Source organism: Anser cygnoides, chromosome 7 (assembly GCF_040182565.1).
Source record: "Anser cygnoides isolate HZ-2024a breed goose chromosome 7, Taihu_goose_T2T_genome, whole genome shotgun sequence".
Taxonomy (NCBI): Eukaryota; Metazoa; Chordata; class Aves; order Anseriformes; family Anatidae; genus Anser; species Anser cygnoides.
The window spans coordinates 11,063,802-11,090,655 of NC_089879.1; the positions used below are offsets into that span (position 1 = coordinate 11,063,802).

A 26,854-nucleotide genomic window follows, 5' to 3' on the forward strand; every position below is an offset into this window, starting at 1 on the left:
CTCGATAGCGGTACCAAGATAGTGGGAAAGAAAAAAAAATAAATAAAAAATGGCTTGGAGGGCTAGTGTATCTCTTTTTTTTTTTTTTTTGGTGGTGGTGGTGGTGGTGCCACAGTGTGTGTGGTCACAGACTAGAGCTGGACTGGAGCAGCTGGAGGCAAAGCAGATTTCTGATGGATCTGGAGTGACTGCTAAAGGCTCGATCTCACAGCTGGACCCGGGGACTCCCCACAGCACCGCCTTCACCAGGGCAGGGCAGCAGGAAGCCTCGATCAGTGCTAAGAACCACGGCTGTGAGGAACGACATTTTGTCTTTTAACATTTCTTTTCCCACTCCGATACCAGTCTTTTCACTTCCAAATACCTCGGCATCCATTTTTTTCATTTGCAACCTGTTTTGCAAAATAATCTGCCCTTGCACGTGAAGGGTTATTGGCATCACTGCTTGTGGTCACCCAAGTGGCCCCAGCCCAAAAGTGAGCGCAGGTAGAGGGTGGCTCCTCACCTGGGTGCCCAGGTGTGATTTCACCAGGGTACAGAAACCAGCCAGCACGGAGCGATGCTCAGAGATCAGTGAAATCCTGGATTTCATTTTTTTTCCTGCTTTCCAGCCCATAAATCTTAAAGCTGCTCCAGAGCCAGTGCAGTGGTCCACCGAAGCACCAGCACTTCTCAGGATGCTTGGGACTCATCCAGCTCTTAGGCGCTCCCCAGCACTCCTTCTTTCCCCTTCACACTCCTTCCTTGGACGGTTTATTTATGGGGAAGAAACCAGCATTACTGATCAAATATTTCCCTGTTCACAGAGAAAGGGGGAAAGGCTCGAGGCAAGAAGAGGCTTGAGGAGATGTTTAAAGACAAAGGATTTCTCCGTCTTCCAGTCAGACTATTTTTGCCCACTTTTTCAAGGCACAAATCAGACAGCAATCTTCATTTGGAAGGTTAAAGCAGAAGGGGAGGAATCTTGCTGTTTTCATTTCCTGCACGCTACCTGTTTGATTTGTCTTGGGTTTTCAGGGAAGACCTTTCCAGACCGATCCAGGAAGTTTAGTAGGCAGCACTTTAACGAAGTGTGAGTCCATCTGCGCCTGAGCAGGCCAGTCCGTGCTGAGGGGCAGTGTCACCAGCACTGGCCGCAGGCTGTCCCGTCAGGCCCAAGCCTGCCACCCGCCCTTGCTGCCCGCCTGCCCTGGTGCCCAGGAGGCGTGAGATGGGAACGGGATGTGACTTAGGGGCACCGCCAGAGGCTGGGGCACAGGTGGCCAGGGCTGAAGGGAGGGGATGCATGGGAGCAGCTCCACCCGATGGAGTCCTTTGTCACGAAGCCATTGTAACACCGGCGTTTCACTCCCCCAGCTGCTCCCCAAACTTAAACAAGTTCGCTCTCCCTCCCCGGTCCGCCAGCTTTCCTCCCTTGCCACCACGCTGACCTCAAGCCATTGTCGGAGCAAGCTCCTTTTCAAGACGTGACAGGTAATTCATTCTCCATCATGACTCATTCCCAGGCTTTCTGGAGAATGGAGAAAAATCACCCCCGTCTTCCTGACGTGACAGCGGGTGGCTCGCAGGCAGCAAAGTAATGCAAACGGGTGTCCCTGCAGCGCGGTGTGCTGGGCAGATCTTCTCCGCCAGTTTTGTCCTTGAGTGGCTCTAAAGCATCTCCGTGATCTCCTCGGAAAGCTGCCTCAAACTCTGCCTCAAGTTCTTGCCTCCTGCCCCTTACACAGGTGGGAGCTGTGATCTCTCTCTATTTTCACCCAGCATACTAATTGCCCTCCACACTCCTGTTTTTTTCTGGCATCTGTGTTGGCCCATAACTTTTCTCACTCTGGGGCTGTAAGCCAGCGCAAGATCTCCTTGTCTCTTGCTAGCTCCTTGCTGCTCAGCGCGCTTGGTCTTTCCTAGCAGTTGATACATCGTACTGAAATGAAAAGAATGAGTATTTTTTTCTTTCCCACACTTAAGGGAAAAACATGGCCTAAAATTGTGAGGTACCAGCAGAAAACGACATTTTTTGGGGGTGGATTTGCTGCCAGATGCTGCCGGCAGGTCTGGGTGGCTCTGCAGGGAGCAGCCGGGCTCTGGCACCCAGCTTTTGGGGACACAGGCAGCGTGGTGGCGGGGTCCCCCGGGGCATGAGCATGGAACGATGGGCAGGGACTGCCCCAGGGGATTCAGCAGCAGCTTAGGGATGCAGTTCTGCTCCTCTTCGGTTGCTCGGCGTCGTGACATTCACATACAAATAGCCTGGCCCCGCTGCTACTCAGGGAGCTTAGTGTCGTACAGGGAGGGTGGAAGTGGAGGGGATCACCCAGCCCAATTCCTGCCGTTCTGGGCAGCCACACCATGTAACCCCCTTCCCAAATTTACCAGGCTCCCAATGGTCACAACCAGCCGATACCCGGTTGTTCCTGTGCCAGCGCTCCTGCAGTTTAAACTCTTTTCTTCCTCTCCGGTATTTCCCTGCTGCTTGCCCTTCTCCTTCCTCTTCCCACCTTCCGTACCAGAGGACGGGCACCGCACCTTCCTCATGGCTAAACATTGCGCCCACACTGTGGAAGTGAAAAATGGCTTGTTGCAAAGAAAAAAAACAACAGTGAGACTGATTTATTAAAACCTTAACCCTTTTCGCATCCTCTCCACGCTCTCCTGGGCAGGCGGGCACGGCCGAGCCTGGGGCCAAGGCTGGCGTGGAAAGGTTCCTATTTTGCCCGTGTTTCCCAGCTGCCATGCAGATTACAGCTGTTTCTCCCCGGTCACGTTGGCTGCAATACTCGTTTGGTTGGTATTTAATTGCCTCTCCCTAACGACACACTGCACAGGGTGTAATTTGCCACTGCTGGTCAAACAATACAGATAAACGCAGCTTGCACGAAAAGGCAGCGGAGCAGGGAAACTTTGCTATCTGGTTCTGGTCTCCTTTACAGCCGGTGGCTCCAGACATGGGCGGGACGTGAAGAGATGTCTCGGCCTTTGGGACGCAGAAGGAAAATACCAAATAAAAGGCGATGCCCACATACACGACCAGCTTCCCTGCCGGGGTGAACCCAGAAATGCCCCCAAAGACACCTGGGCTGTGCTGGTGTGTGCCAGCTCAGGGCCATGGTTTTTTATAGTTCAGCTATTCCCTTCTCTTGGGCTCAAGAGATGTCTATTTTAACTTTTGTTTCCCTGATTTTGAGGTGTAAAGAACTGAAAGATATTTCAAGATTTTTTTTTTCTTTCCTATTTTTTAACCTTAGGGGTGTGGGTACACGTACAGGAAATGGTAACTTGGTTTCTGCTTGGGAACCACCCCACAGGAGACAAAAAGCCCAGAGGGTCTTTGACGCAGGAGCCAGGAGGGCTGCCCCAACGCCCACGTGAACTCGCAGCGGCTCAGAACCTGGGCTTTGGCAGAAACAGACAAAAAAGGAACAAAAATGGGAAAGTTTCAACCCCCAGCCTCAACTTCTGGTCTCGGTTCCATTGTACCGTGATGCTCTGAGGCCTCTAGCATGGTCGTGGGGCATTCCTGTGCCAGGAGCTGGACCTGCCCTTCCTCTTGCAGCTGTGCTGAGGCCAGGCAGAGATCTGCCCAGCTGCTGTGAGGCCAGGGGGCCAGAGAGGTAGCAATTAGCCTGCCCTTGCAATGCCAGCGCTGAAGAAGCAAACCGTGAACTTCCTTGTCCTGGCTCAGGGCAAGGCCGTGCATAATGCAGCTGTGTATTGTAAAAAAATACAGAAATGGGCGATACCCAGTATCAATACAAAGACAGTTACACAGACAGTAGGGTGGATTTTAATGCTCCTTAAATATTTATACAAATGAAGCTATTAGTCAGCATCACTTCTAAAGGACTGCAAACACCCAGAATGTAGTGAACTTTAAAACTCTCGGAGAAGCAGTATCACCGCTAAAATTATTGGGGAATCAATAGTCTCTCACCCCTGGACCAGTCAGCATCCTCATCTCATTGCTACAAGGCCACACGAGATGAAATCGTCTGCTTCATTGCCACATTGCACACCACCGTATGCACGTACAGCACAGCAAACCACACGATAATAAGGTCCTGCCCTGGCAGTGGCTTGCTGGCAGGGCTTGGGCACACACAGAACAGCGCTGGCTTGGCTTTGGGCGCACGATCAGCACAACGGGGGTACCCAGCAGAGCTGCTGCCTCGGCTGGTCTGTGCCTCGTGCAGCGTGCACAGAGCGAGCCCCGAGCACAGAGCCTACGTGAGCAGCAGCTCCCAGGACAATGTTATATACATGTGTAAAAATTAAATGCATGTAGCCAGGGAAATCATCTACTTGCTTTATTTTTTTTTATTTTTTTTTACACACAACACACGCACAAACATTATTTTCCTCAGGAGAGATGGCTGAGGGAGATAGCAATCCTGGAAAATTGAAATGGTAATGCAAAGTTGTTTTTGCTGAGAACTGTAGGAGCTTCCACGCACACGTAGATATATTTGCATGCATGTGTATCCACCCCCACCCTCACAAACACACCCTCCCGTTTTTACTCCCCACACTAGGTGTTCCCTGTGACAACCGCAGCTGCATGAATTTGGGCAGTACTCGGGGTTAACGCGACTGGCAGGGCAGCTCATACAGACTGAAAACACAGCAAGAGAGCAACAGGGAGAAAGGAGGTGTCAGGAGCCTGAAGGTTCCTGAAGTTCCCCTTACTGTTGGGAACGAGCCCCATTTAAGTTAAGTTTTCCAGACGTTACGCCATTTGAGTGCCTTGGTCACTGGGGAGCTGCAGCAGGCAGGGCAGCTGCTGTGGCCCATAGCGGCATTGGGAATGAGACGCAGGGCATTAAAGGTGCTCAACATCACAGGTTTGTACTAACACAGTGTCATGTTGTGGTCTTAACACTGCACACAGCCACCTCGCTTATCTACTACTGTGTGAGGCTCTGTCCCCACTGCTGCCTCCTCACCGCCCGCCCAGCCCTGGGCCCAGGCCGCTGGGGAGGCCACCGTCAGTTCAGGGCAGCTTCAGCACCGTCCATCCAGACGGCAAGGCAGCACAGTGCCCCGGTCACCTTCAGAGATTCCAGTTCAATTATATTGTGCAACACAGATTTCTCCAATTAATGTTTTTTCCTCCACGTTCAGTAAAACAGCAATAGCGAAGGCCTCAGTTAGGGGCGGGGTTTAGGGGGCTGCTCTGCTCCCCGGCCTATGCACCCAGAACCATGCAAGGCAAATAATGTAATACCTCTGCATATATTAATTATATGCAGGTATAATTAGCATGTATATACACACACAAACACATACAACATATGTAATTACAGGCATTGGTGTTAGAGGTGTCTGGCCTGACAGGAACAGTCAGTGCTGAACTCCAAAACACCCCGGTGCTGCCTGCTAGAGAGGCGAGCGTGTTCGAAGGCGCTGGAACAAGCTGATGGCTGGTATTTGGGGAGGGGGTTACTTCCCCAAACAGCCAACTTCTCCCTCTCGTCCATCCACCTGAAGAGGAATTGGTGCTGGGGCGGCCGAGATGAAAGGGCGAAGCACACAGGCTGCTAACTTCAGGTGCTGCGGTACGTTCACCCCATCCTCTGGAGATTACTTTTGGCATCCAGAGAAGATGCAATTTGGGAAACTTCTACTCAGGCCTCGGTCCTTGGAGCCTCTCTGAGGTATGAGGGAGGGATGCAGGGGCTGTCCTGGGGCCCCTCGGCAGGGAGCCTGGTCCTGCAGAGCCCTGAGGTGCCCTGGAAAGCCCTCATGACGGTAACAGCCCCCCTGGCAGCCGACTGCACAGCAGAGCTACGGCCTGGTTTCTGCAGATTCATGTCTTTGGATAAGATTTCAGTAAGTTTACATGAGTTCAGCGAAACTTTGAAGCTTGCAGAGCCTCTGTTGCTCAGCTGTAACGAAGACAGAGGGAAAGAGGTGAGTCCCCACCAGCCGCCCTGTCACACACCACACGGCCGCTGGCAGGGGGCCGGGAGCGTCCCCAGGCGCCGCAGGCTGCTCCTTCCCCTTGCAGCCCAGTAGTGGGGGCTCAGCCCTACGCAAGGCAACCTCAAGAAAGGATTACATGGCTTCTGATGCCTCACACTGGGGGGGCCGAACCGGCAGCTTGCTCTTCCACAGCTCTCCCTGGCATCTGCAAGCATGCCCAGCCTCTGGAGAAAAATCTGGGTGTTAAGCACCTAATTTTAGGCAATGTTTGGACCTCCGTGAGGAGATGGCTCAGCAGTGTGCCTGATGAGGAGGCTGGAGAGTGTCTCAGCGATTCAGGAATCCCATATATCTGCATGATACGGATGCACTAATATCACACCTAAGCATAAGAGCCTAGAGGGAAAAGAGTCTGCATCTGTCACATATAGGCTTGAGACTTTGGTTTTCTCTCCCTGAGTTTGATCCAGTGCAAACGTGGACAGGGGACAGGAAGGAGAAACTGGAGAAGTCAGGCAAGACAGTCTGGAAAGGAAGTTCTGCTGAACACATGTGGAAAACACTTGTAGCCACTATTTCTGCTTTGTGTGACTTCTTTCACAAGCAGATCCCAAGTATGAAACATCTGACAACACCTTAGACGTTTTTTTTTTTAAGCCAAACCTGCTTTTCTTCTCTCACTGAGACAACTCCAGGTGTCTGTCTCTTTGACCACTGACTGTTATCTACTCATACCCTGTCTGTTTTTCCCTGCACAACAGTTAACATCAGCATTAACAGCTAAGTCATTCCCTTCTCAAGTTTGGCTAACATGGAAGCACAACTGTAACAAATCAGCACAAAGGTCCAACTTACCTGGTATCCTGCTTCTCACAAAGATGCAAGGGAGACGCTTAGAGAATAGCCTAAAAACAGGGCAAGCACACAGTGATGCTTCCCGACACCTTGCCATCAGCCTCTGAAGATTTACAGCTCAGAGACTAAGATGCACAGAAAGTACAAAAACCTAAGCTGTGACTTTGGCAGGTTTTATTTGCCAAAGAGCAAGGAGACACAAATGGGTTAAGTCAGTGGCAAAGCATGCCTTTCTGTTTTGAAGAGCCATGAGAATTCAGTGCAACCCTCAGAACTGTTGCAGCTGAACTTCAAAAGCAGCACATTTTTCTAATACTTTAAAATATCTTCCTTCACCGTAGCCCTTCCTAGATACACAGCTGCCATGATGCAATTTGCCTTACAAATCCCCTGACATCTGGTTCTGCATTTGTCCGTCCATGGCTAAACCCACAGCTGAGCAGGAGGTCAGCAAAGCTCTGCCTCGGCTCCAAGGCACCCAGAACCCTGCAGGCTCCCAGCCACGTCCCGCCGCACGCTTTCCACGGAGCTCTTCTACCCCAGCCATCCAGAAACGCTGAGAGCCCCTGGCCTGTGGGTGAGGTTGCAAGAGAGAAGACATTCGATGTCAGGATATTCTTTAGAACAGTGCAGTAAGCTTCCAAGTGCAAAAATGTATTACATTCTTTGTTGGTCGCTGAAGCACTGAGCTAAGTGGATGTCTTGCATCCCAGATAAACCCCCTTCCATTTCTGGATTTTGAAATGAATCAATAAAGAAAATGAGTCCAGCATCCAGATGTCTGCTTTCATCTCGCTGCGCTGGAACTGGAATAATGCCCACCAAATCTCCAACAAAATACTTTCTTTGAAAGCTCTTTTGTTAACGGATTTCCAACTGGAGGGAATGAAATGTAGCAAACGTGAAAATCTGATGCCACCTAACGGCCACTTGAACGTTCAGCTTTCGGAGGTTGTGTTTGACTTTGGGACTCGACCGAAATTTCAGAGTGCGATCCCTTGAATACACATTGCTCCTGCAGACGCAGAAAGACAAAAGGAGTGATTAATTGCAAAGGGACTTTGAGAACTCACTCAAGGAAATGTTTTCTCAGCATAATGGCCCTGTAGAGCCCCCATCACTGTAGCGTGTTTAGAGGATGAAATATCTACACGTGTAGACCTACCAGGGCTAGGCTGCACGGAGGGTAAACACAAGCTGTGGCCACATTTGCCCTCCACTTCTCACCACTGACTGAAGCTTTCCATGCTGAGCGCTGGTCCAAGTGAAAACTGCCTGGCTGTGTTTGCAGGCACTGTCTGCACACAAAATTTAAAGCTAATGTAATCAAACACTTCCACAGAACAAACCTGTAGAAAAATACAAGTTGCCAGAACGTCAGGTGGAGAAATCTTTCCTTTTAGAAACTTCCACTGCTGCTGGCTTTGCAACAGAGAGTGGAAATCCTGGCAAAGGACCGAGCAACCTTTACATTACCGATGTGCTTTTTACTATTCCCTTAAAAGCCTGTGCAAAATTTGGCTGATCTGCAGAAGCAGGAGCTTACACAGGCTCTGCGAGAGCCCCGCCAGGAGCGTGCATCCAGCCTTCCAGCGCCGTGCACACGCAACGCCTCCGGCCCGGCTGTCAGCTCTCTGAATGCCCTCATGTGATTGCCACATGGCTTTTAATTACTGCTTTCCAATGAGTAATGTCCAATTTATGCTATGTGCTCAACACTGCACGATCACTCAACTAGAAAGGCAGGAGAATACTGGTCAAAATGGGCTGGTAGCAGCCTTAGCCATGACTTACCCTGTCTTCTTGCAGCATATAAAGCCTGATCTAAAGTAAATAACATCTTACAACTTTTGCAGCAAATCAGACAAAATCTGTTTTGCCATGTATCACAGCTCCAGAACAGGTGAGTCTGTAAAAAGTCTGCAAACAATCGCCTGACAACAATACAGGTTGTCTTATCAAAAAAAGAAGGGTACAAAGATGTACAACTTACAATTCCTTTGTTTTCCTTCACAAGGTTCTTAGATGGTGGCTTGCATGGAATTCCTCACGGCATACGTTTCTTCTCCACAGTGCTCTGACTTCCTTGGGTGAAGCATCCTAACAGCAATTATTATTTCCTATTATTTTCCAATTATTCTATAAGCAGGCTGCAGGCACTCCTAGAGACAAACAATAGTAAGAAATTCCTCGAATCTTGGATGAGATTTATTTAAAATGCTGAACCAAAATTATCCTCCCACACAGGAAGACCGGGTTCATGAAACTGTCACCGGACTCGGAGGACTAGATTTTGACTTTCTTGTAAGCAAACAAAAGGTTGATTTGCGGAAGGACAACGGAAACTAACATTTCTCAAAAAGTCCTTAAAGACGTATCACAAAGTTGATAGAGAGATAAAAACGTAACGCTTCAACTTCTGCTGCCTCGAACACTGAAGTGCGTATACCATATGCTGGCAGGGCAAGATACAGATGTCTTCAAACAGCTTTGAATGAAAACATTTCCCACAAAATACTTTGTTTTCATCAAGAAAATGAAAGAAGCGGTAATTTCCAGAAGCTATTTCCCTGCTCTGTACTTCCATAGCACTTACACCAGCCGAGCTCCACGTAGAGGCTGTCATGCTTAACCCCATAATGCAGAGCAAAGAGAGACAGATGAAGCAGAAGCCGGCAGCACCAGCACGACCAGGGTTCAAAATCCCTGCTTGATGATGCTGTAGCTTTTTTTATTTTTATTTTTTATGATGGGCCCGTCCTTTTTCATCTCCAGGATCTCAGACAAGGAAAACAACTGTTCTCCAGTAAGATCAGACTACTTTCTTGCATACCTTTCAGAATAAGCCCAGGAAAACCCATCTTCGGAATAAATTCTGCAGAAGTAATGCGCATAATCAAGTCAGCTTTTTACAAGCAAGAGATGCAAAAGCCCTGTATAAATAAAAGGCTGCCATACAAAATGCATCTATTTAAAATACTGTTTATTTGTGATTTAACATTAATTAGCATTACATCTATGAGCAATTTCAGATAACATTTATATATTTTCCACAGGACACAAGAGTTGGCTGGCTCATTCTTTATGCCAAAGCAAGTAAATAGAGGCATTAGCAAAAGGTGCAAATAGTTCACGGTTGCATTTTAAAAAATATTTATGCACATTGCATTCATTTAGATATATTTTTAAAAAAGTTATGAAAAGCGTAGTTCACAGGTTACTGTTTCTACATATGTTGTAATACAACACAAATAATGTAGAACATAAAAAAAAAAAAAAACAAAGTAAGCAACTGAAAGTTTCCACTATGATTAAAAACACGGATTCCAGTATTTAGTGATAGCTAGAAAATTGTTTCCAGGATCCATTCCAACATTGCATTATCACACTTACACGGTCAAAGCTAACCAGCCCCCGAACATGCTATAATCAACATTTTTGCATGCCAAACCACTCTCCAGCCATATTTAACAATTATATACTGTATAGTATTTCAACTGGCAATTTGGGAATCACATGGATCTTTCAAATGTATGTCCTACTGCGATGACTGATTTACAGACAGTTTGACACAGTGAAGAAAACCCTATGTTAATTTCTATGCTTAGTTTGTATTTACAATACAGTAAAAGTAATAAAATGACAATATCAGTAAAAATGAGTAAGTGGCAGTACCACCCTTACCCATGGCACTAGGCTCTGATTTGCTCTGGGTTCATCCAAAGGACAACACAGACTCACGAGACCCTTTTACAATTCAAATGAAAGTAAGGAACAACAACAACAAAAAAGCGTTACACTCCACATGGATCCATACAAATTATTTAAAACTTCTAATATGGAAATGTCACTTTGCTGATTTAATAAAAATATCCCACAATCCATATCATATATTTAAAAAAAATAATCACCAAACTTTTACTTTCTTTGTCTCCTCCTATTTTCTTACTATTTCACTTTCCCTTTTAACAGTTTTGTTTCCTTCATTTGGTTATGTTAAGAGATTATTTTTCTTCATTCATTAGCAATACCATGAGGAAAAAAACCCAACACTAAGTTTTAAACGTGAATCCAGTTCGATAATTTTGTATGTTTTTCTTTCTGATTTCTAACTCCCTGGATTCCTGAATTATACTTAAGTATACTCTAAACCAAGCATTCTTAAATACACTCTACTATTGAATGCTTGGTTCACATGCCTATAATACTTTTATACTGAATGGTATAGAAACATTTGAACATATAAAATCTTTTTTGTTTTGCCACTTAAACTAAATTATCAATGTTAAGTGTATAAAACCCCCCCTCCTTGAAAAATAAGGGTTCCCCCCCAACTGATAGAATAAAAAAGAAGTCTTCAAAAATTATAATTCACTAAAATGAAGTATTTGGCAAAGAAGTTATTGATGAATGGAATTCTTAGACATTTTTTATAATTCCAAATAAACTTTCTCTTACACAGTTCTTCCCCTAATATTATGTGCCAGTGTATAATATTTCTACATGATCTAATCTTAAAAAAAGATTTAAAGGTGTGCTGTTAATATGCACCCACTCAAACAGGGGTACAGAAAAATAAAATATATGGTCATAAAATCACAATACAAAAATGCATGACCTGGTTACCAATTGAGACAGCAGGTGTTTTTTTCTTTAAAAAAAAAACTCATGTGATCACTCTAAGTAACTTTATTAAAGACTTTACTGTACTGAAAATTTTAAGGTCTGCAAAATACTCCAAGCAGAATTTGCTGCTGCATACTGCGATGGTATTTGATCTTGCTGTGATGGTATTTGAGCACCTGACAGTGTAGTTCTACACAAAACTAATGAATGTTTCAAACCCTCGTAGCAATTTTGGACTCAGTTATGCGAGAGATGAATTAATTTTAATTAACATGAAAGTCTTTTTTTTTGGTGGTGGTGTTTTTTTGTTTTGTTTAAAGCAAAACCTCTTCCAGTTCCTTTTTGTTTAGGTTAAAAAGTCCAGTTACTGCACACCCCTAACACTACTCTGTTAATGGTCAACTTAAACGTTTAAAATGTGCAACATCTCCTCACAACAGAACTGCATTTATGCTTCTACTTTCTCCTTCTTTTTATTCTTTTTCAGGAAAGACGGGGTCCGGAATTTCTTCTTCTTCTTTGACGGGGATTTGGAAGGTGACCCTTCAGGGGACAGGGCCTCTTCTATCTTTTCAGAGCTTTTAATGGTAATCTCTACGCTCTCCACAGTACTACTAGTGGTTAACTGACTGACCCTCTTGGTGAGGTCTTCTTCCACATCATGTGCATCTTCCTTGCCGTTCACCACCACAACGGGTAGCTCCACAGATATTAGGTTGGCATTTTGGGTATAGAAATCTTCATGATTTTCTAAGAGAATGGAAAAATTTGCAATTATTTAGGTGCATTATCATGAAAACAAAAAAACAAACAAAAAACCACAACCCCAAAGCTGAAACAAAGATGTGAGTCTGGATTGTGATCCAAAGAATGAAACCTAAAGTGCTTAGATGGGGACTTTTCTCCTTTATCCACATGCCTACTTGTTGTAAACAGACGAATACTTTGAAAACATAATTAAAGGCTATTGGGCTGAAAATGCTAACCTCATCTCTGCCAGGTACATATACATCTCAAGCTGCCTACATTATATTACACATACAGTATACACATATGTACTCTAGCACACTCAGAATTGCACTGTACTCCAGAGACTGCTTTACAAAACTTCAGCAGTTCCATACAGAAATCTTTGGAGCACTACTGTTCTCAAGTTCTTTCTTAGAGCTTTCCGCAAAACCCTTAGGCCAAAAATCTAATCTTAACACTTTTAGTAAAACCAAAATATACCATCTATTTCCTCCACCTTGTTAATATCTAAAGTTCAATATTCCCCATGTTATTTTCTATTTGTGAGAATTATGTATTTGAAAAAATTGGAAAAGCAGTTTACTGGATAGAGTTCCACCCAGACTTTGGTAGAAAGAGGGCTCTTGTTTTTCCCCCCTCATTTGACCTCATGCAAGTGTGAAGAACCCAGCAAAAGAGCAGATGACTCAGGTTATCAGAGCCATTGATATTTCAGAGAAACTACATGGAATACCTTCTAATTTTTCTGGGATATTTTGCGGGGACTGAGTTTGTGACTGAATTTGTGACACAGATGAACCGTCATCTGAGAATAATTCCTGTTCAGCATCTGCAGGACAAGATTTTAATTAGTAGCCATGCAAAAGTAAAAATAAAGAATGTCAGTACTAGTGTTACAAGATTTACAGCTCTGCTAGCATTGTGCTGTTCATGCTGACAACCTCAAGAAGTTGCAGTACACAGTTTAAACTCTGTAGAATTATGGATTTACACATTTCATCTGCTAACAATCATTATATATTAGTTCTTTAATAGAAAGCATAAAAAGGGGGGAGGGTTGCATTCCAGGAGCATGCCCATGGTTTTATCTAGCTGTAACAGCAGAGTGTGTGACTTACAATAAGCTATATATCCTAATATATCCTAAACACGGTATACAGCAAAGTTGTTTTATTACACAATATTAGTGAACAAATGTGCATAGTAAGTGCTATTGTTAAAAAAAAAAAGAATTAGTAATTCCCTACAGAATAGTAGTACTGGTGAAAAGATGTAAAAAGTGAAAGCAGATGAGTCTTGTACATTGGGAGAATAAAGGAAAAATTAAAGAAGCCAAGATCAAACATCTCAGTAAACTTCTGGAAATAATAAATTACAAATGTGAACTCAAAACCACTGGAATTCGAGGGTCAGAAAATGCAGAACCTATCGACAGGGCTGCACCAAATGTGAAGCATCACAGCGTATTTCATGTTCTCAGTTAGAGCCCAGCAGCTTTTTTTCTGTGAACTCTGATATCTGAACGGGTAAAAAAGACCCTGGAGATCACAAAGATTTTTTCTACCTTACCATATATTTCATAATTAAGTGGCAAAAAATCACTTTTCAGAGAGTCAACTATTCCCATATCATTTAGATATCTTAACCTTCTGCCCTTTGTCAAAGTTTTGTTACAGACTAGCTGCACAATCGTTCTCCTTCCAGGTATTCAAAGCTCTGCTGGACATGGCCCTAAGCAATGCGACCCAAATTTGAAATTCACTTGGAGAAGGAGAGTGGACTAGGTGACCTTCACGGGCTTGTGTAAGCTAACTTCTATTATTCTAAGAACCCAATGATTTCTAAGAAAAAGGTCACTATGTAAAAGCATGTTTTTTTTTTTTCCCCTCAACCCCACTGCTGTGCAAATCCTCCATTGCTTTAATTTCAGCATTTACCAAATTAAAAATGAAAAATTAAGAAATAATTCCATTGCCTCAAGGAACAATTAAGCAAGTAGTTACATTTTTACAGTTGAATTTCAAACTAAGAATGAACTGATGATTGAAATATAAACCTCAACATAAAAACCAAACCAAACCAAACCAAGCACCACTGACCTTCCAACCCTTGCTGCTTGCGCTCAATTGTTTTCTTGTACTCTTCCAGTTCTTTTTCTGTGAGATGGCTGAATGGGTTGGGTGGTGCTGGTGGTGCGTGCTCATCATCTTCAAATTGCATTGGCTGGAAGAGAGAAAACCACAAAAATGGACGCTTTAGAGGCAAGCAACATGCATGTGGCTAATAGTTTGGTGACACCAGACCTGCAGAGAGACAGACAGACACATCCATACTAAAATTACCCCATTGGATAGACATTTATGTAGAAATCAGCACCAGCTACAGAGCTGTAACTCACCATTCTCTTACAGTGTCACAATCATATTATTTGAGGTGGGGTGTTATTTTTGTGTGTGGTTTTTCATTTGGTCATTTTTTTTTGTACGAAGTATGATAGTTTCAAAGGAGAGACCTCTCTCAAAAGCTTATAGCTCAGGGACCAAGATATTCTTCTGATAAGTTTCTTCAGAGAAGTGAAAATAATTTAACAACAGAGATTCAAGCATAATGCATGATGTTCCCCCTCCCTTTTTTTAAAAAATAATGGCATTAAAACATTTAGTTCTAACAAAGTATTTAGAAAGAAAATGATCCAAAGTGAAGTTTGAAAGAAAGTAAAGTGAAAAAAATATATATTTAAATCAGTGAATTAGTCCTACTCACTGGACTTGGCTTTTTATCCACAACGATCCCAGCGAGCAGCTGAGACTGCGGTCCTGCTGTCTTTAGGTCGTATCGGTTTTGTTCCCGAATCTATATATAGAGAAAATAAACTAGGTTAGAAGCAGTTATTTATGTGTTAATTTTAAACAAATCCTATGTCCATCAACTTTGTAAAGCCAGTAATACAGGTAGTAGCATGTGGCCAGAGGAACAAATTGTATGTTGGTGCACCTAAGATACAAGATGTCTTTCCTCTGCTGAAGGCACTGTGTATGTTATTTAGCCCTTCAAGTACTGCCGAATAGCCACGCTACCCCCAGCTTCTGTGCTTCATGTGAGCTAGTATTTAGAAATAAACTCCAAAGAATAGTACGTCTCTGAATCTCTCCTCTCCATCGCCAAAACGCATGACACATGCTAAGCTATGAGAGAGTTCTCTGTGGTCATAAAGGAAGGCAAGGTTTTTCTTTCTGAGCAAAATTCACTGTTTTCCCCAAAACAACAATCCTAGCACATGGTCAGTGCTTAAGAGATTGATAGATCAGATCTAAACAAAAAAAATAGATCAGATAAAAACACTGTACAGCAGAAAAAATAGGGGCCAGCTAACTAAGGAGACAGTGACTTGCACAAATCTAAAAATCATTGTCTGGGACTTGCAGTATAAATCTCTAGATGATTAGAGGGAGCCTCGCCCGCTCTAAGGAAGGGAGTTGCTCCTTCTGACTCCAGTTCAATCCCCACGGACACTGATATGGTGCTTTCCAAGAAATAAAAGATTCTGTAATCAAATGGAAAGCGTCCCAAATATCTGTTCGTACAGTAATGTCCAGGGTGGAGTGTTTGGTCAGTCTGACAGTCAGCGCCTTATGTGCTGGAAGGGAAAAGCAGTGAGACATTTGTGTTTACAGAGAGGTTTTTTTCCATTGCCATTACAGAGTGGACTAGGACAGAGAGACTCCAGCTTAATAAACAGTAGGAGAATTAGCACAGAGCAGAGCTGAATTGACTGATTTATGGTTCACCTGATGCACAACTATTTGGTTCATGCTGACACCTAATTATCTACTAAATATAATGCTAAATAGCAGGGCACTACCATTTCTAGAGTTAATGCTCATCATTCACCAAAGTATTGCATTCAAAATGTGCATATATTGCATGTATCTCTCTACAGAATTCATGTATATCATGTTTAAATACACGTTTTTATAATGCTTTTTGGTGCCACAATCACACAAACTTCCTAGTAAAGTCAGAACACTTAAAAATGTTATGTTACTTAACATATAATTATACTTGGAAACGTTACAATTTTACTCATTTCACATCTTTTACCTTATTTCTCTTTTCCAGCACTTCACTGGGGTTCGTGTTTAAAGGAACAAATTGGTTTGGATCTTCAATTTTGATTGGCGTTCCTCCGCTAGTTTTCGAAGAGTCATCAGCTTTCATCCACTTAAAGGAAAAAAATAATGCTAAAAACCAGCGTGATGGAGAGGGACAATTCTCAGTTCTGTCTTATGGCTAAAGAACGGAGATAAAGAAAAGCCTTCCTGACTCTATTCTCTATTCCACACGACATCCACAAAATAATCCCAATTCCTTGCAAGTTTGTGTGCTTCCCCAAAGGGATTTAAGTTGACTCGAATATGTACCATCAAGATTACTTTCAGCAAACACCAAAATTTACTCTTGCAAAATACACTGCTGTGTACTAATGAAGTCACGTTTTGGAAGTGTCACGCTTCCTAGCGACTGGCACACAGATCTGTAAACTCCAGAGCCTGTCCTCTCTCAGTCGTACAGTCAACTTCCACCTCTGCTAACTGCACATTTTGTCTGGAGCTTTCTTACTTTGTAGTAAGGTTTTGCATCTGTTGCTGTGGATATTTCTTCCAAACTTAAGTGCAGAAGCTTGCTGGCCTGCCAGCAGGAGGAGCTGATGCTTCTCCGGTTGCATTGTGCATCTGGGAGTAGCCCAACAGCAAATAACGTGTTCCACACACACACAACAGCCACCACTCTCTAGGCTGGAAACTCAGCGGAAGCAGGAAAAGTCTTGCTCATGTCTTGTTCATCTTTAGAAGTAGTAACATTAGCAGACTCTTCAGTTCCCCCATTTTTATTTTATTTTTTTTTCAATTCACAGAGGTGAATTAGAATCACAGAACGGTTTGGGTTGGAAGGCACCTTAAAGATCATCTAATACCAATCCCTGCCATGGGCAGGGACATCTCCCACTAAATCAGGTTGCTCAATAAGAATTAGCACTTGTAGATATGAGAGCAGCCCACATGTGATTTAAAACCTTACTATATTGGGTGGATAATTAATAGCACAAAAAGGAATCAGAGGAACTGGTTATAAAGGGAAAATAATTGTTATATTTTAACAAACCGTTGCTCTTCCAAACAATGGCAAGGCCCAAAACATTGGGAGCCCTTAATACTGGTGTCATTAAATCTCTCACAAATCTATTTCTGCCTGCTTGATTAACTGATTTGCTAGTCCTGTTAAAGATGTCTTAAAAAAATCTGCTTGTAGTTTGCTTTCTCTCAAGTAGCATAAAAACAAAGCAACTACTCGAAGCATCGGCCTACCGTGATCTTGGTCCTGGGACTGGCTTCTCCGTTCCAGGACTCCTCAGGCACATTCACTTTCAAGTATGTGTTGGGGGAGTTCAGCCATCTTGTCTTTTCCCTCTGTTGCTTCTGCGCCAGGAATTTCAGCGGGGACAGTGGGACTGCATCATCTTCAAAGGAAAAGGCAGTCACAGTGGCTGGGATCTCAACGTCACTCTTGTGTCTGGGCTTTTCCCTGACTAACGGTTGCCTATAGGCATAGCCAGTTCTGTATCCCTATGGAGAATGAAAAAGAGAAAATAATTAAAAGGAAAAAAAAAGTCAGAAAAAAATAAGCGAAGTAGTCATGAACTTTTTCTGCTGCTCTTTATGCATTGAACAGGCTCACTGAGCTTTTCAGGAAATCAGCTAGTGGTGTTCTCTGTAATTCATTCCTACTGTTCTTTTAACATTCATGTTCTTTTAATATTCATACCCATTTAAACTACCCTGCAGGTAGGCAGCTGGACAGGTCGTCCCCCACTCACACTTCACCTTCCTCCTGCCTTTGTGAATACACAGCTACTGAGTGACCCTCCTGCTCAGGCTGTGACTTAGTTGAATATCCTCATGAAGTCCTCCTATCTTGCACTATGACAATCCTAGTTTACGACACTCTCCCATTTCTCTCTGTTTTTATTAGAAGGCTGTTCCAGAATTCATAGTGTAGTGAACAGACATTTCAAATAATCGTCTTATTTCCTAATATTAGAATTATTAACAAAACCAGAGGAAATATTCTACATCTATTTACTAGGGTGACATTTAAAACATTTTCACTAGTAGGCCACTTTTAAGAGCAAATGTTTGTGAGATGGGTTGGATAAAGTTTAAGATCAAAACATTATAAATTCTTATCAGAGCAGGATAATACTTTCAAATACACTGACATAAGAACTAAATCAAGCAGAAGAGATCTAATATACAATAGAAGCCATTCTGCCTTAATTTTCAAACTCACAAAAAAAAGCCAGAAAGAAACATTTGCTGTACAGAAGTTGATCCTACACTCAGCAGCTTACGAAGGCTGTATGGACAATGCCCCGCGTGCGTGCTCACCAGGTTGTCCAGCATCCGCATGAGTGCTTCGAACTCCTGTTCCCCAACTTTCCATTTCTGTTGCGAAGCCATATTAACTCCACCTCCTCCAGCTGCTGCCACAGCATGTGTGGAAGGCTTGAACTTCTGCAGATCCAGTAGTAGGAGATTGTCTATCCCACCTGCTCCAGCTAACGCATGCACCTACAGACATCAATGAGCGTTATTTTGTTTGTGGAAATGCTTTTGGATACACTGCTTCTCTGAAAGCACTGGAGAAGCGCATTTACATACAAGCTGCAGCTGTTTCTCATGCTAGCTTTCTTCTGTGCAAAAATGTATTAAAATATACAGCAAGTGATTCTTACTGAAAGGATGATAGTATCCTGATAGTAATTGCACTCCAAAAGGAATGGGCTCAAACACTAACTCTCAGAGTACCCTAAAAAGGTCTTTTTGCATCACAATACTAAAAATTTTTCATTTTAATACAAGTTTCAAAATGAATGAGTGATTGAATTCAAAATGAATGGCAGGGTGAGGGAGGAGAGACTGCCATCTGCAACTCCCCTCCAAACGTACTTGGGAATGTGCTGGGGAACACGAAAGAGCAAAGTCACAACATTTCTGGGGATAGGCTTCTGTGGAAGGTGAGGACACTTTAGCATTTCTCTCCACAGAATACAAATAATGCCCAGATGGCCAACAGGACAGCTAAAGTTAGACAATAGGGAAAAACTGACCTGGGGACTCAACTTATTTTTAAATACGCAACCCTGTACCTATGCTCTAAAGACCTTTTGTTTATTGGGTTTTACAGTTCTTTGTGATCATAAGGAGAAGTTTCTTTCCTTGACACAACAGTCAGCTTTGATAAATGAGCTGGATATTAATCTATCTTGAGTCACACCTTTTGCAAGACTAAATACAGATGTATTCTTTCTCACCTGTGTTTCACAGGCCAATTGCACATTGAAAATATAGTGGAATGCTTCTTCCAGTGTCTCTCCTAGTGCTACCACACCATGGTTTCTCAAGACTAATACCTAGTAAATGAAGACACTAATGTTAAATGGTAGAAACTGGCACAGAACATGAAAATTGCCTTTGGAAAGCGTGAATGAGGCTGAATACCTTGCAACTGGGTCCAAGAACTTTCTGAAGCTGAATTCTCTCTTCCTGTTCATCAAGAGATCCCTGATAATTGTAATAAGCAACATCTCCCAAAATCAGAGCCTCTTGAGATATTGGAAGGATGCCGCACTTCATAGATGAAACCTGTTTCAAGAAAATGAAGTAATGATAATTAGGAAAAAAAAAACAACTCTTAAAACACACCTTAACCACCCAAGTCTTTGCAGGTTGTACAATGTATCTTTGCCAGAAAAGAGACTCTCCATAACAAGAGAGCTGAGAAATAATACCTCTATGTTTTAACTGCTCTAACTTGCAACAGAGTGAGAGAGCTGCTGCTACACAACCTAGGGACAGGTTGATTATAGGAAAAGACAAGTTATCTCAAGTTAATTTTTGTAAATTTTATCCTCCTTTAATTTTCAACATAAGCCTCCCACTATATCTTTCTTTCCCTTGTTTATAGTTTCAAAAAACTAGCATGAAAGAACTTAGCCATTACCTTTTTTTGTCTGTAGTCAAGGAATGCTTATATATGCATATAAAAGTAAATAGATACATTTCATATTATTGTATTTCAAAGCATTTTTTTCAAGTCTCCTTACGTTTTTATCATTGCTGTACAAACCATTTTTGACATATTTTAACTATGATATTTCTGTAGTAGGGTAAACCCAAACTGAGCATAACTAGTAATTAAGCCATTTAAAAATGGAGTTGCAGAGTGTAATTGATGATGTATACAGCACATTGTACGGTCTGAGATGCTATAAATAAAGCCTGAGTAAACTCTGTATTTTGTAACCTCCTCAACCTGAGCACCATCATATCTGTGCATCAGTTTATTCTTATCCATTTCACTGTACTGCCCCAGCCCTCCTACTCTGCTGATTTCATGACCTTGCAGAATCAGCTTTAAATAAATAAATAAAGCAGCGCAGAGCTGATGTTACAAACAAAAATAAACCCCCCGTGAGTAGTGATTCAGCTACAGAAAGGCGATCTAAGTTCATAAGGTAAACCTGTTTTCTTTTACCCTTCATGCTAGATGGAGGAAGACTTACAGCTGCTGTTGCAGGGGTGTGTATGTGTATTATACACCTGACATCAGGGCGCGTGGAGTAGATGGCCACATGCGGACTGAATCCTGCTGTGTCAATACTTAGAGTTGTGCTCCCCTGGTCAACTACATCTCCTAGGATGTTTACCTTAACCTGGAAAAGTCAAGCAAAACAACAATATTTAAAAAGTCTGTGACAACCACAATTATTTGATAACTGCCCTCTCCTCACTTGGTACCCAATTTTCCCCACATACTTAGGGCTCAGATCATGAGAAAAAAAGGAGAGCAGCCATCAGTCTGTGTGTCATTAAACCACTCTACCATCCAAGACACTAATAGCATTTGATAGCATTTACTCCTCCTACCGTGGAAGAAGTAAAATACAAGAACCCAGTATACCATATCATACACTCTTCTTTGGTCTAGCTCACCTTTCATTTAAAAGAAAGTCTCAGCAATTTACAAACTGGAATCACAATTGGAACAGAAAGCAGCTATGTGAAAGAAAAGATTTTGTTCAACCTGTAAACATATTTAGCATGTTTATGTAAGCATCTTCCAACTACGCAAGAAAGGAGAAAAGACACTTTCAATATTTTTCCATAAATGACATACAAATACAAACCGCTACTGATGACTTTTTCTAAGTGAGACATTCTCATTTCTGGAAATTTAAAATTAATTTTATTAACATTTCCTGATTTTGAATATGAAGAAACTTTCAGCCTCTGAGAAGTTTCCAGTAAGAAAATTAAATGCATAGGGAATTTTCAAAATTGTAGGAACATTAGAATACTAGCACATCAGGTCATATTCTCGCATTTTTTATTTTGGTTCTGCGTTTGCTGGTGCAATGCTACCAATCTTGATCTGCTGCCCCCTTCCAACTGGAGATAGTTTCTTTACAGATACCTACTGACATGAAGAACATATGGCAGGTTCTGCAGCAAAAGATGTGTGATTTAGCAGCTACTAGTTCCTAAATGCCAACCTGTAGCTTTACCCAGCTCCTTTGTTGGGCCCAGGGAAGATTATTAAATTTATTTTCCCACTTACAGACATAAGAGCTGATTCTACTAACACTACTCCTACAGAGTGATTTCCCCTGCATTATAATATTGCTGGGTTATAAAAGGTTGCCGCTACACTGAGGCTATTTGGCTAGCTTCAGGAGACAGGAGAACAAAACTTTGCTACTCTGCATTGAAGCTGAAGACGAAGCAACACAAAGCAAAGCTAAACCCAAAATGAAATGCTAAGTATTAAGGATGCTGCTATCTAAATAGTTAATCAGCTTTGCATCTGGTGGGTAAACAATAAAACAAACAAACAAACCTAACAAACAGCATTACTATAGTTTAGGCCCGTTTTAGCAGCCACAAAAGTATTTTAGAAAACAGGTTGAGCCTTGGTGGTTATTACTGCAGGTGAATTACATACCAAATTGGAAGCTGAAGCTTCAGAAAAGGACAGACCTCTTGGAATGATTAGAATATGGTCATGTTCTTTGCTTACTCTGACCTGCAACAGAGGAAAAAAACAAATGGATTATTGACATATTTCTTAATTTATATTATTAGGGGGGAAATTAATTTGGCTGAAAAGCTGAGATCCCAAATAAAAACTCTTATTCTCTAAAATACTTACTGTGATATAGGCATTTGGCAAATGTGCCCACCCAAACAAGTCAGCCAATCTGTATAAACTGGCTAACTTGCAACGAGTAAGTTTTTCTCCCTTAACAAACAAGGAGGTATCTATTCCAGGTAGATCATTGATAGGGGTAACCATTCCATGGCCTGAAAAACAAACAGATGAAGATGGTGGCACGTCAGACAATTAAATACCTTCTAGCTATGCCGTGACCTTTCAGAAGCAGTATATTTAAATTGTCAATATAGCAGTAACAGTAATTATTAGACTGGACCTGTACTCCTGGGATTTCTAAGGTTTCTTTCTGAAACCTCTGTTACTTTAGAAGAGTAGGAACCACACCCTTCATCTCTCTTTCAAACACAAGGGAGAGGCAATATATAGGTTTCCTTTGAAGTACCACTCAGATTTTGAGCTCTCTCCTGATTCAGGATGCTATGTAGGACCTGAACTGCACTTTAAGACATCTGCCACTAATGAACTATTTTTACATTTTGAAAAATACATGAGAAAATGTTCCTGCTGGAACACTAACGTAACTAATCTGAAGAGATGTCTCAGTCTGAGCCCTTTAAAGTTAGTCCTAATGAAGGAATTAGGATTAGTGCAAGAGTTCTCAAACTGCTAGACAGAAGAGATCACGTCTTAACAGAGAAGGAATAAAAATCAATTTATTTCTTTGACTTGTGATTGCACAAACATCTCGTGAAGGACTACATCTCCCCTTTGCGAGAGCATGATACCCCTCTGAGAACTACTGCCTTTGCTTACAGGGGAAGTTACTACCCTACTAGAGTTACTAGTTACTACTAGAGGGAAAAGGGTTTGGTTTGCAACAGAAAGAGTGTGCACTTTGAGATTAGTCATCCTGTCCAAGTCCCTGGGCAAATGTTGCAGAGACAACAGTTGGACCTGCAGGACCAGCTAGAGACGTGGAGATAAGGCTATCTGAGCTCTCTGCTGTTCTTTTCCATTTGTTTTGTTGTAGGAACACCAAAGAGACATTTTAGGACCAGTTCTCAAAAGATGTTGAATGCTGACAGCTGCTACTGTACTTCAGGCTTATAAGCTCCCATATCATATCATCCACCCACAGAGCTTAAATTGACTTTAACACTTCAGTGTTGCAGGACTTGGAAAGACTGGAAGGTCCCAGTGACATCTTTGTAACTATAGTGCATACTAGAAGCTGTTTTTAACTCTGGGAGGTGTCTGGGTAACAATCCAGTCCTGCAGGCTATTCCTCCTTTTTACAACTTATGTGCAAGAGTAGAAAAACAAACAACTTCACATCTCAGTTTATGCTCAAGTTAAATTGCTAATAATAGCAAGGCACAGAATTTTGTTCTTTCTCAATGTAACTCCTCTTAGCAAATTCTAAAATAACCAAGTGTGAAGATTCAAAACATTTTGGATATCATACAAATTAAAGCATTTGAGAGAAAGAAGGCCCAAAAGGAAAGTTAAGACCACCATCTGTACTACTTCACAGCTTAAGCAAGCTCTGACGGAACTTTTTTTTCAGATAAAGAAGAGATCCCCCGCAGTGCTAGCCACTGGTGATGATAAAAGCGAAGAGAAAAAGGGGCCATTGTAGGCATAGCTCACTTACTGAGTGAAGATGAGGAAAAGCCTGCAAAAGAGCTTGCTGTAATGTAATCAGCAATCTGCTGTAACGCAAGCAGTCCGGTTGGGTTATTGCCCTTCTTCATCTGTTCTTGAATAAGGCATTCCAGATCTTCTCTAAAAGCCTGTGGAAACATTTGACAATCATCAAGGAAACCTGGATTTGATAGAAGAAAGATTATTATAGGTGGGGCTGGTAGATTTGCCTGTTATTAATGTTACATGACACTTCCCCTTAGACGTTGTTTTTAGCTGCTTGTAACTTCACCGAACTTCCACCATCTGATCTAAGCTTTGTATGTGAAGTATTGGCAATCTGGGGGGCTGAGGGGGAAGGCGTTTGGTCACAGAGGGTTAACTATTTCCTAGAAGAACACAAGGTAAAATACATTTTTGTAAAGGCTAACAACTGTGTGTGTATCAACAATTAAAGCACACTCCATGTTTTGGAAGAGATACTTGAAATCTGACCAGGATACATCGCTTTTAGTGCTGGATATTTTTTCTTTTAAATTCAGTAATCCTTCTGAAAATCCATCCAAATTTGATAAAGTTATAAACAAATGGAAAACTGGAGTTCATCCACGCTCAAGTAGTATCGCAGACACGCAAAAACTAGAAGGAATGTCAGGAGGTCACCTGCTTTATTTCTTTCCTTCTCCTCAAGGGAAAAGCCCTTCCCCTCTTTTCCCAGTATAAAGTATCCAGAACCCCAACAAGATAAACTCATGCAGAATACATTACGAAGCAGTTTTCACAGTATCAGATTTAATATACTTAACGCTGTGGACAAAGCCTGTTCCTTCCAGAAGGCAGACGAACCACTATTCCTAACAAACGTCTGTTTTAGGACTACTTCAGCCTTGACATTTCTAGACAAAATAAATTCAGCTCTTTCAAACTTTCCTTATAGGTTATATTTTCTAACCCTCTCATTATTTTCTGGCAGCATCCTCGAGCTTTTGTCTGAACACGCAGCACGCAGGGCTGCACACACCACCAGCTAGGTGTATGGCAAATGCTCTTGCTGGTTCATTCCAGAAAGACATTTGGTGTCTGTACAACGCAGCTGACTCCTATTATAACTCCAGGCTATTCCCTTTCTGTAATTGCTCCTTTCAGTTTGCCTGCCTTAGTAGAGTGTTTAGTCTCAATTAAAAAGGAAAATAGTTCTGTAAGGCAAACGCAATTCCTTCGCTGAATTTTAATTCATTCCTCCAAAACACCCAACTTGGTTGGGAAAAATCCACCAGTTTCGTAACACGCTCCTGTATACTCAGAGCTGCTGATGAACAGAGTGCTGCTGCCAGACCCCCCGAAACATCTGCAGGACTCTGCTTGATACAGCCTCTCAATTGGGCAGCTGGGCATCCACAACTACATTTGATTTTCAAGCACAGCCACCTGTGCTCTTTTTCTCAAAGTAATTTTGTCAGGATCACATGTACCTGAGACTTACCAGACCTCCACAAAAAAAGCCTCTAAAAATCCGTGTGGACTGACTACGCAGTGATCTGCTGCACAGGTCTCTCGGAGCAGACCAGATGCATGAGGCATGCCCACAAAACAGCTCACCAGCTCCCAGCTAGCCTGCAGATACACGGGCAAAGTCAGATTTTTCTCCCTCGGCACTGGGAAAACCACCTGGTGTTCCTCACTCCCATCCTCCGTCTATCCATAGGCAACTCCCCTCCACCCAATTCAGCTCCACAGACGGCCATCGTCATCCATATTCAAACAACAAGGTGGGTGCCACTCTTATTAACAAAACAGCAAGCACTTTCCCTGGCCCTAACATGGCTGCAAAGCCCACAATGCCAGAGGCCAGGCACTCAGTGATGTTTCTCTGCCCGCCTTGCACACAACCTGTCATTCTACCACAGCTGTCCTGTCCCTTTGCCTCTCTTAGGGCATGGTGGCAAGTCCTCACTAGAAAAGAAATTCATTATTTTTTCCTCATCACGGCTCGGCGCACGGCCCTGTGCCTTTTCAGCATGCTGTTCATACCCTGTTGCGATAACAATTATTACTTATCTGAGTAGATTTTCTCTGGGGCAGATAAGTACTGTAAATCCAAATGCTTCTGAAGCACTGACTTCCTAATCCCCCAAACACGCCTTTAAGGTAAAGCAGGGCGCTATCACCGCTTTCACAGAACAGCAAAGAGGCGGAGGTCAGACGGTTCCACTAATTCGGGACATTCATTTTGAGACGCCCAGGGACCGACCCGCACAGCACTTGGCAGCAAGTGGCTTTTTACATACTCGAAGCCCAATTTTCTCTGAAAATCCAAGTGCAGCTCTGAGTGTTTAACACAGGCTGCTGTATCTCAGGGGAACAGGTTGGAAACGCAAACTCCAAACCTGAAAGGCCAGGAAGCAGGCGAGTCAGCATCGCTTGTGACAACCTGGATGAGATGCTGAGGCAGGTCGGGACCAGGCCCTGAGCACTTCTGTCACGGCAACCAGAGGCTTTGGATGAAATTCAGACATGTATGATCTATGCAACTTTGTATAAGACATAGGGATTTTTCATATAGCCAGAAAAAAATGATTTTGGTGATCAAATAGCTCACAACTGCATAGAGAAAGGAGCTGAGGACTGACCTTTATGCTCTACCAACCTTCTTGAAATCACAAGAAGTGTAAAATAACAGAGGTACTTAGCCCTTTGCACATCGTATTCCTGGAGTTACAGATAGCTTTACAACAACAAAAAAAACACAAAGTAAACCAACAAGAGATTTTGTGGCAGTTTACCTCATGTTCTGCCTAAGCTTCACAACACAACCGCTGCTCCGCCATAA

The 26,854-nt window shown here is 42.7% G+C and overlaps 1 protein-coding gene across 6 annotated transcripts in view; it reads right to left on the reverse strand.

Annotated features, from left to right (window-relative positions):
* Window positions 1–9,737: 9,737 nt before the first annotated feature.
* Window positions 9,738–26,854, reverse strand: part of ADD3 (adducin 3) — a 99,587-nt gene continuing 82,470 nt past the window's right edge. For 5 of the 6 annotated variants that reach the window (XM_067000760.1, XM_067000759.1, XM_048060466.2 and 2 more), the window contains 13 exons: window positions 24,035–24,173; window positions 22,417–22,568; window positions 22,210–22,290; window positions 20,771–20,920; window positions 19,707–19,850; window positions 19,520–19,618; window positions 18,594–18,776; window positions 17,514–17,771; window positions 16,249–16,368; window positions 14,911–15,000; window positions 14,247–14,370; window positions 12,881–12,976; window positions 9,738–12,147 (listed from right to left, as the gene is read on the reverse strand). In XM_067000760.1, coding sequence (XP_066856861.1) covers window positions 11,846–12,147; window positions 12,881–12,976; window positions 14,247–14,370; window positions 14,911–15,000; window positions 16,249–16,368; window positions 17,514–17,771; window positions 18,594–18,776; window positions 19,520–19,618; window positions 19,707–19,850; window positions 20,771–20,920; window positions 22,210–22,290; window positions 22,417–22,568; window positions 24,035–24,173 — 1,938 coding nt within the window. In that variant the 3' untranslated portion in view covers window positions 9,738–11,845. The remainder of the gene's footprint in view (window positions 12,148–12,880; window positions 12,977–14,246; window positions 14,371–14,910; window positions 15,001–16,248; window positions 16,369–17,513; window positions 17,772–18,593; window positions 18,777–19,519; window positions 19,619–19,706; window positions 19,851–20,770; window positions 20,921–22,209; window positions 22,291–22,416; window positions 22,569–24,034; window positions 24,174–26,854) is intronic. The other variant, XM_067000761.1, reaches the window with a different exon arrangement.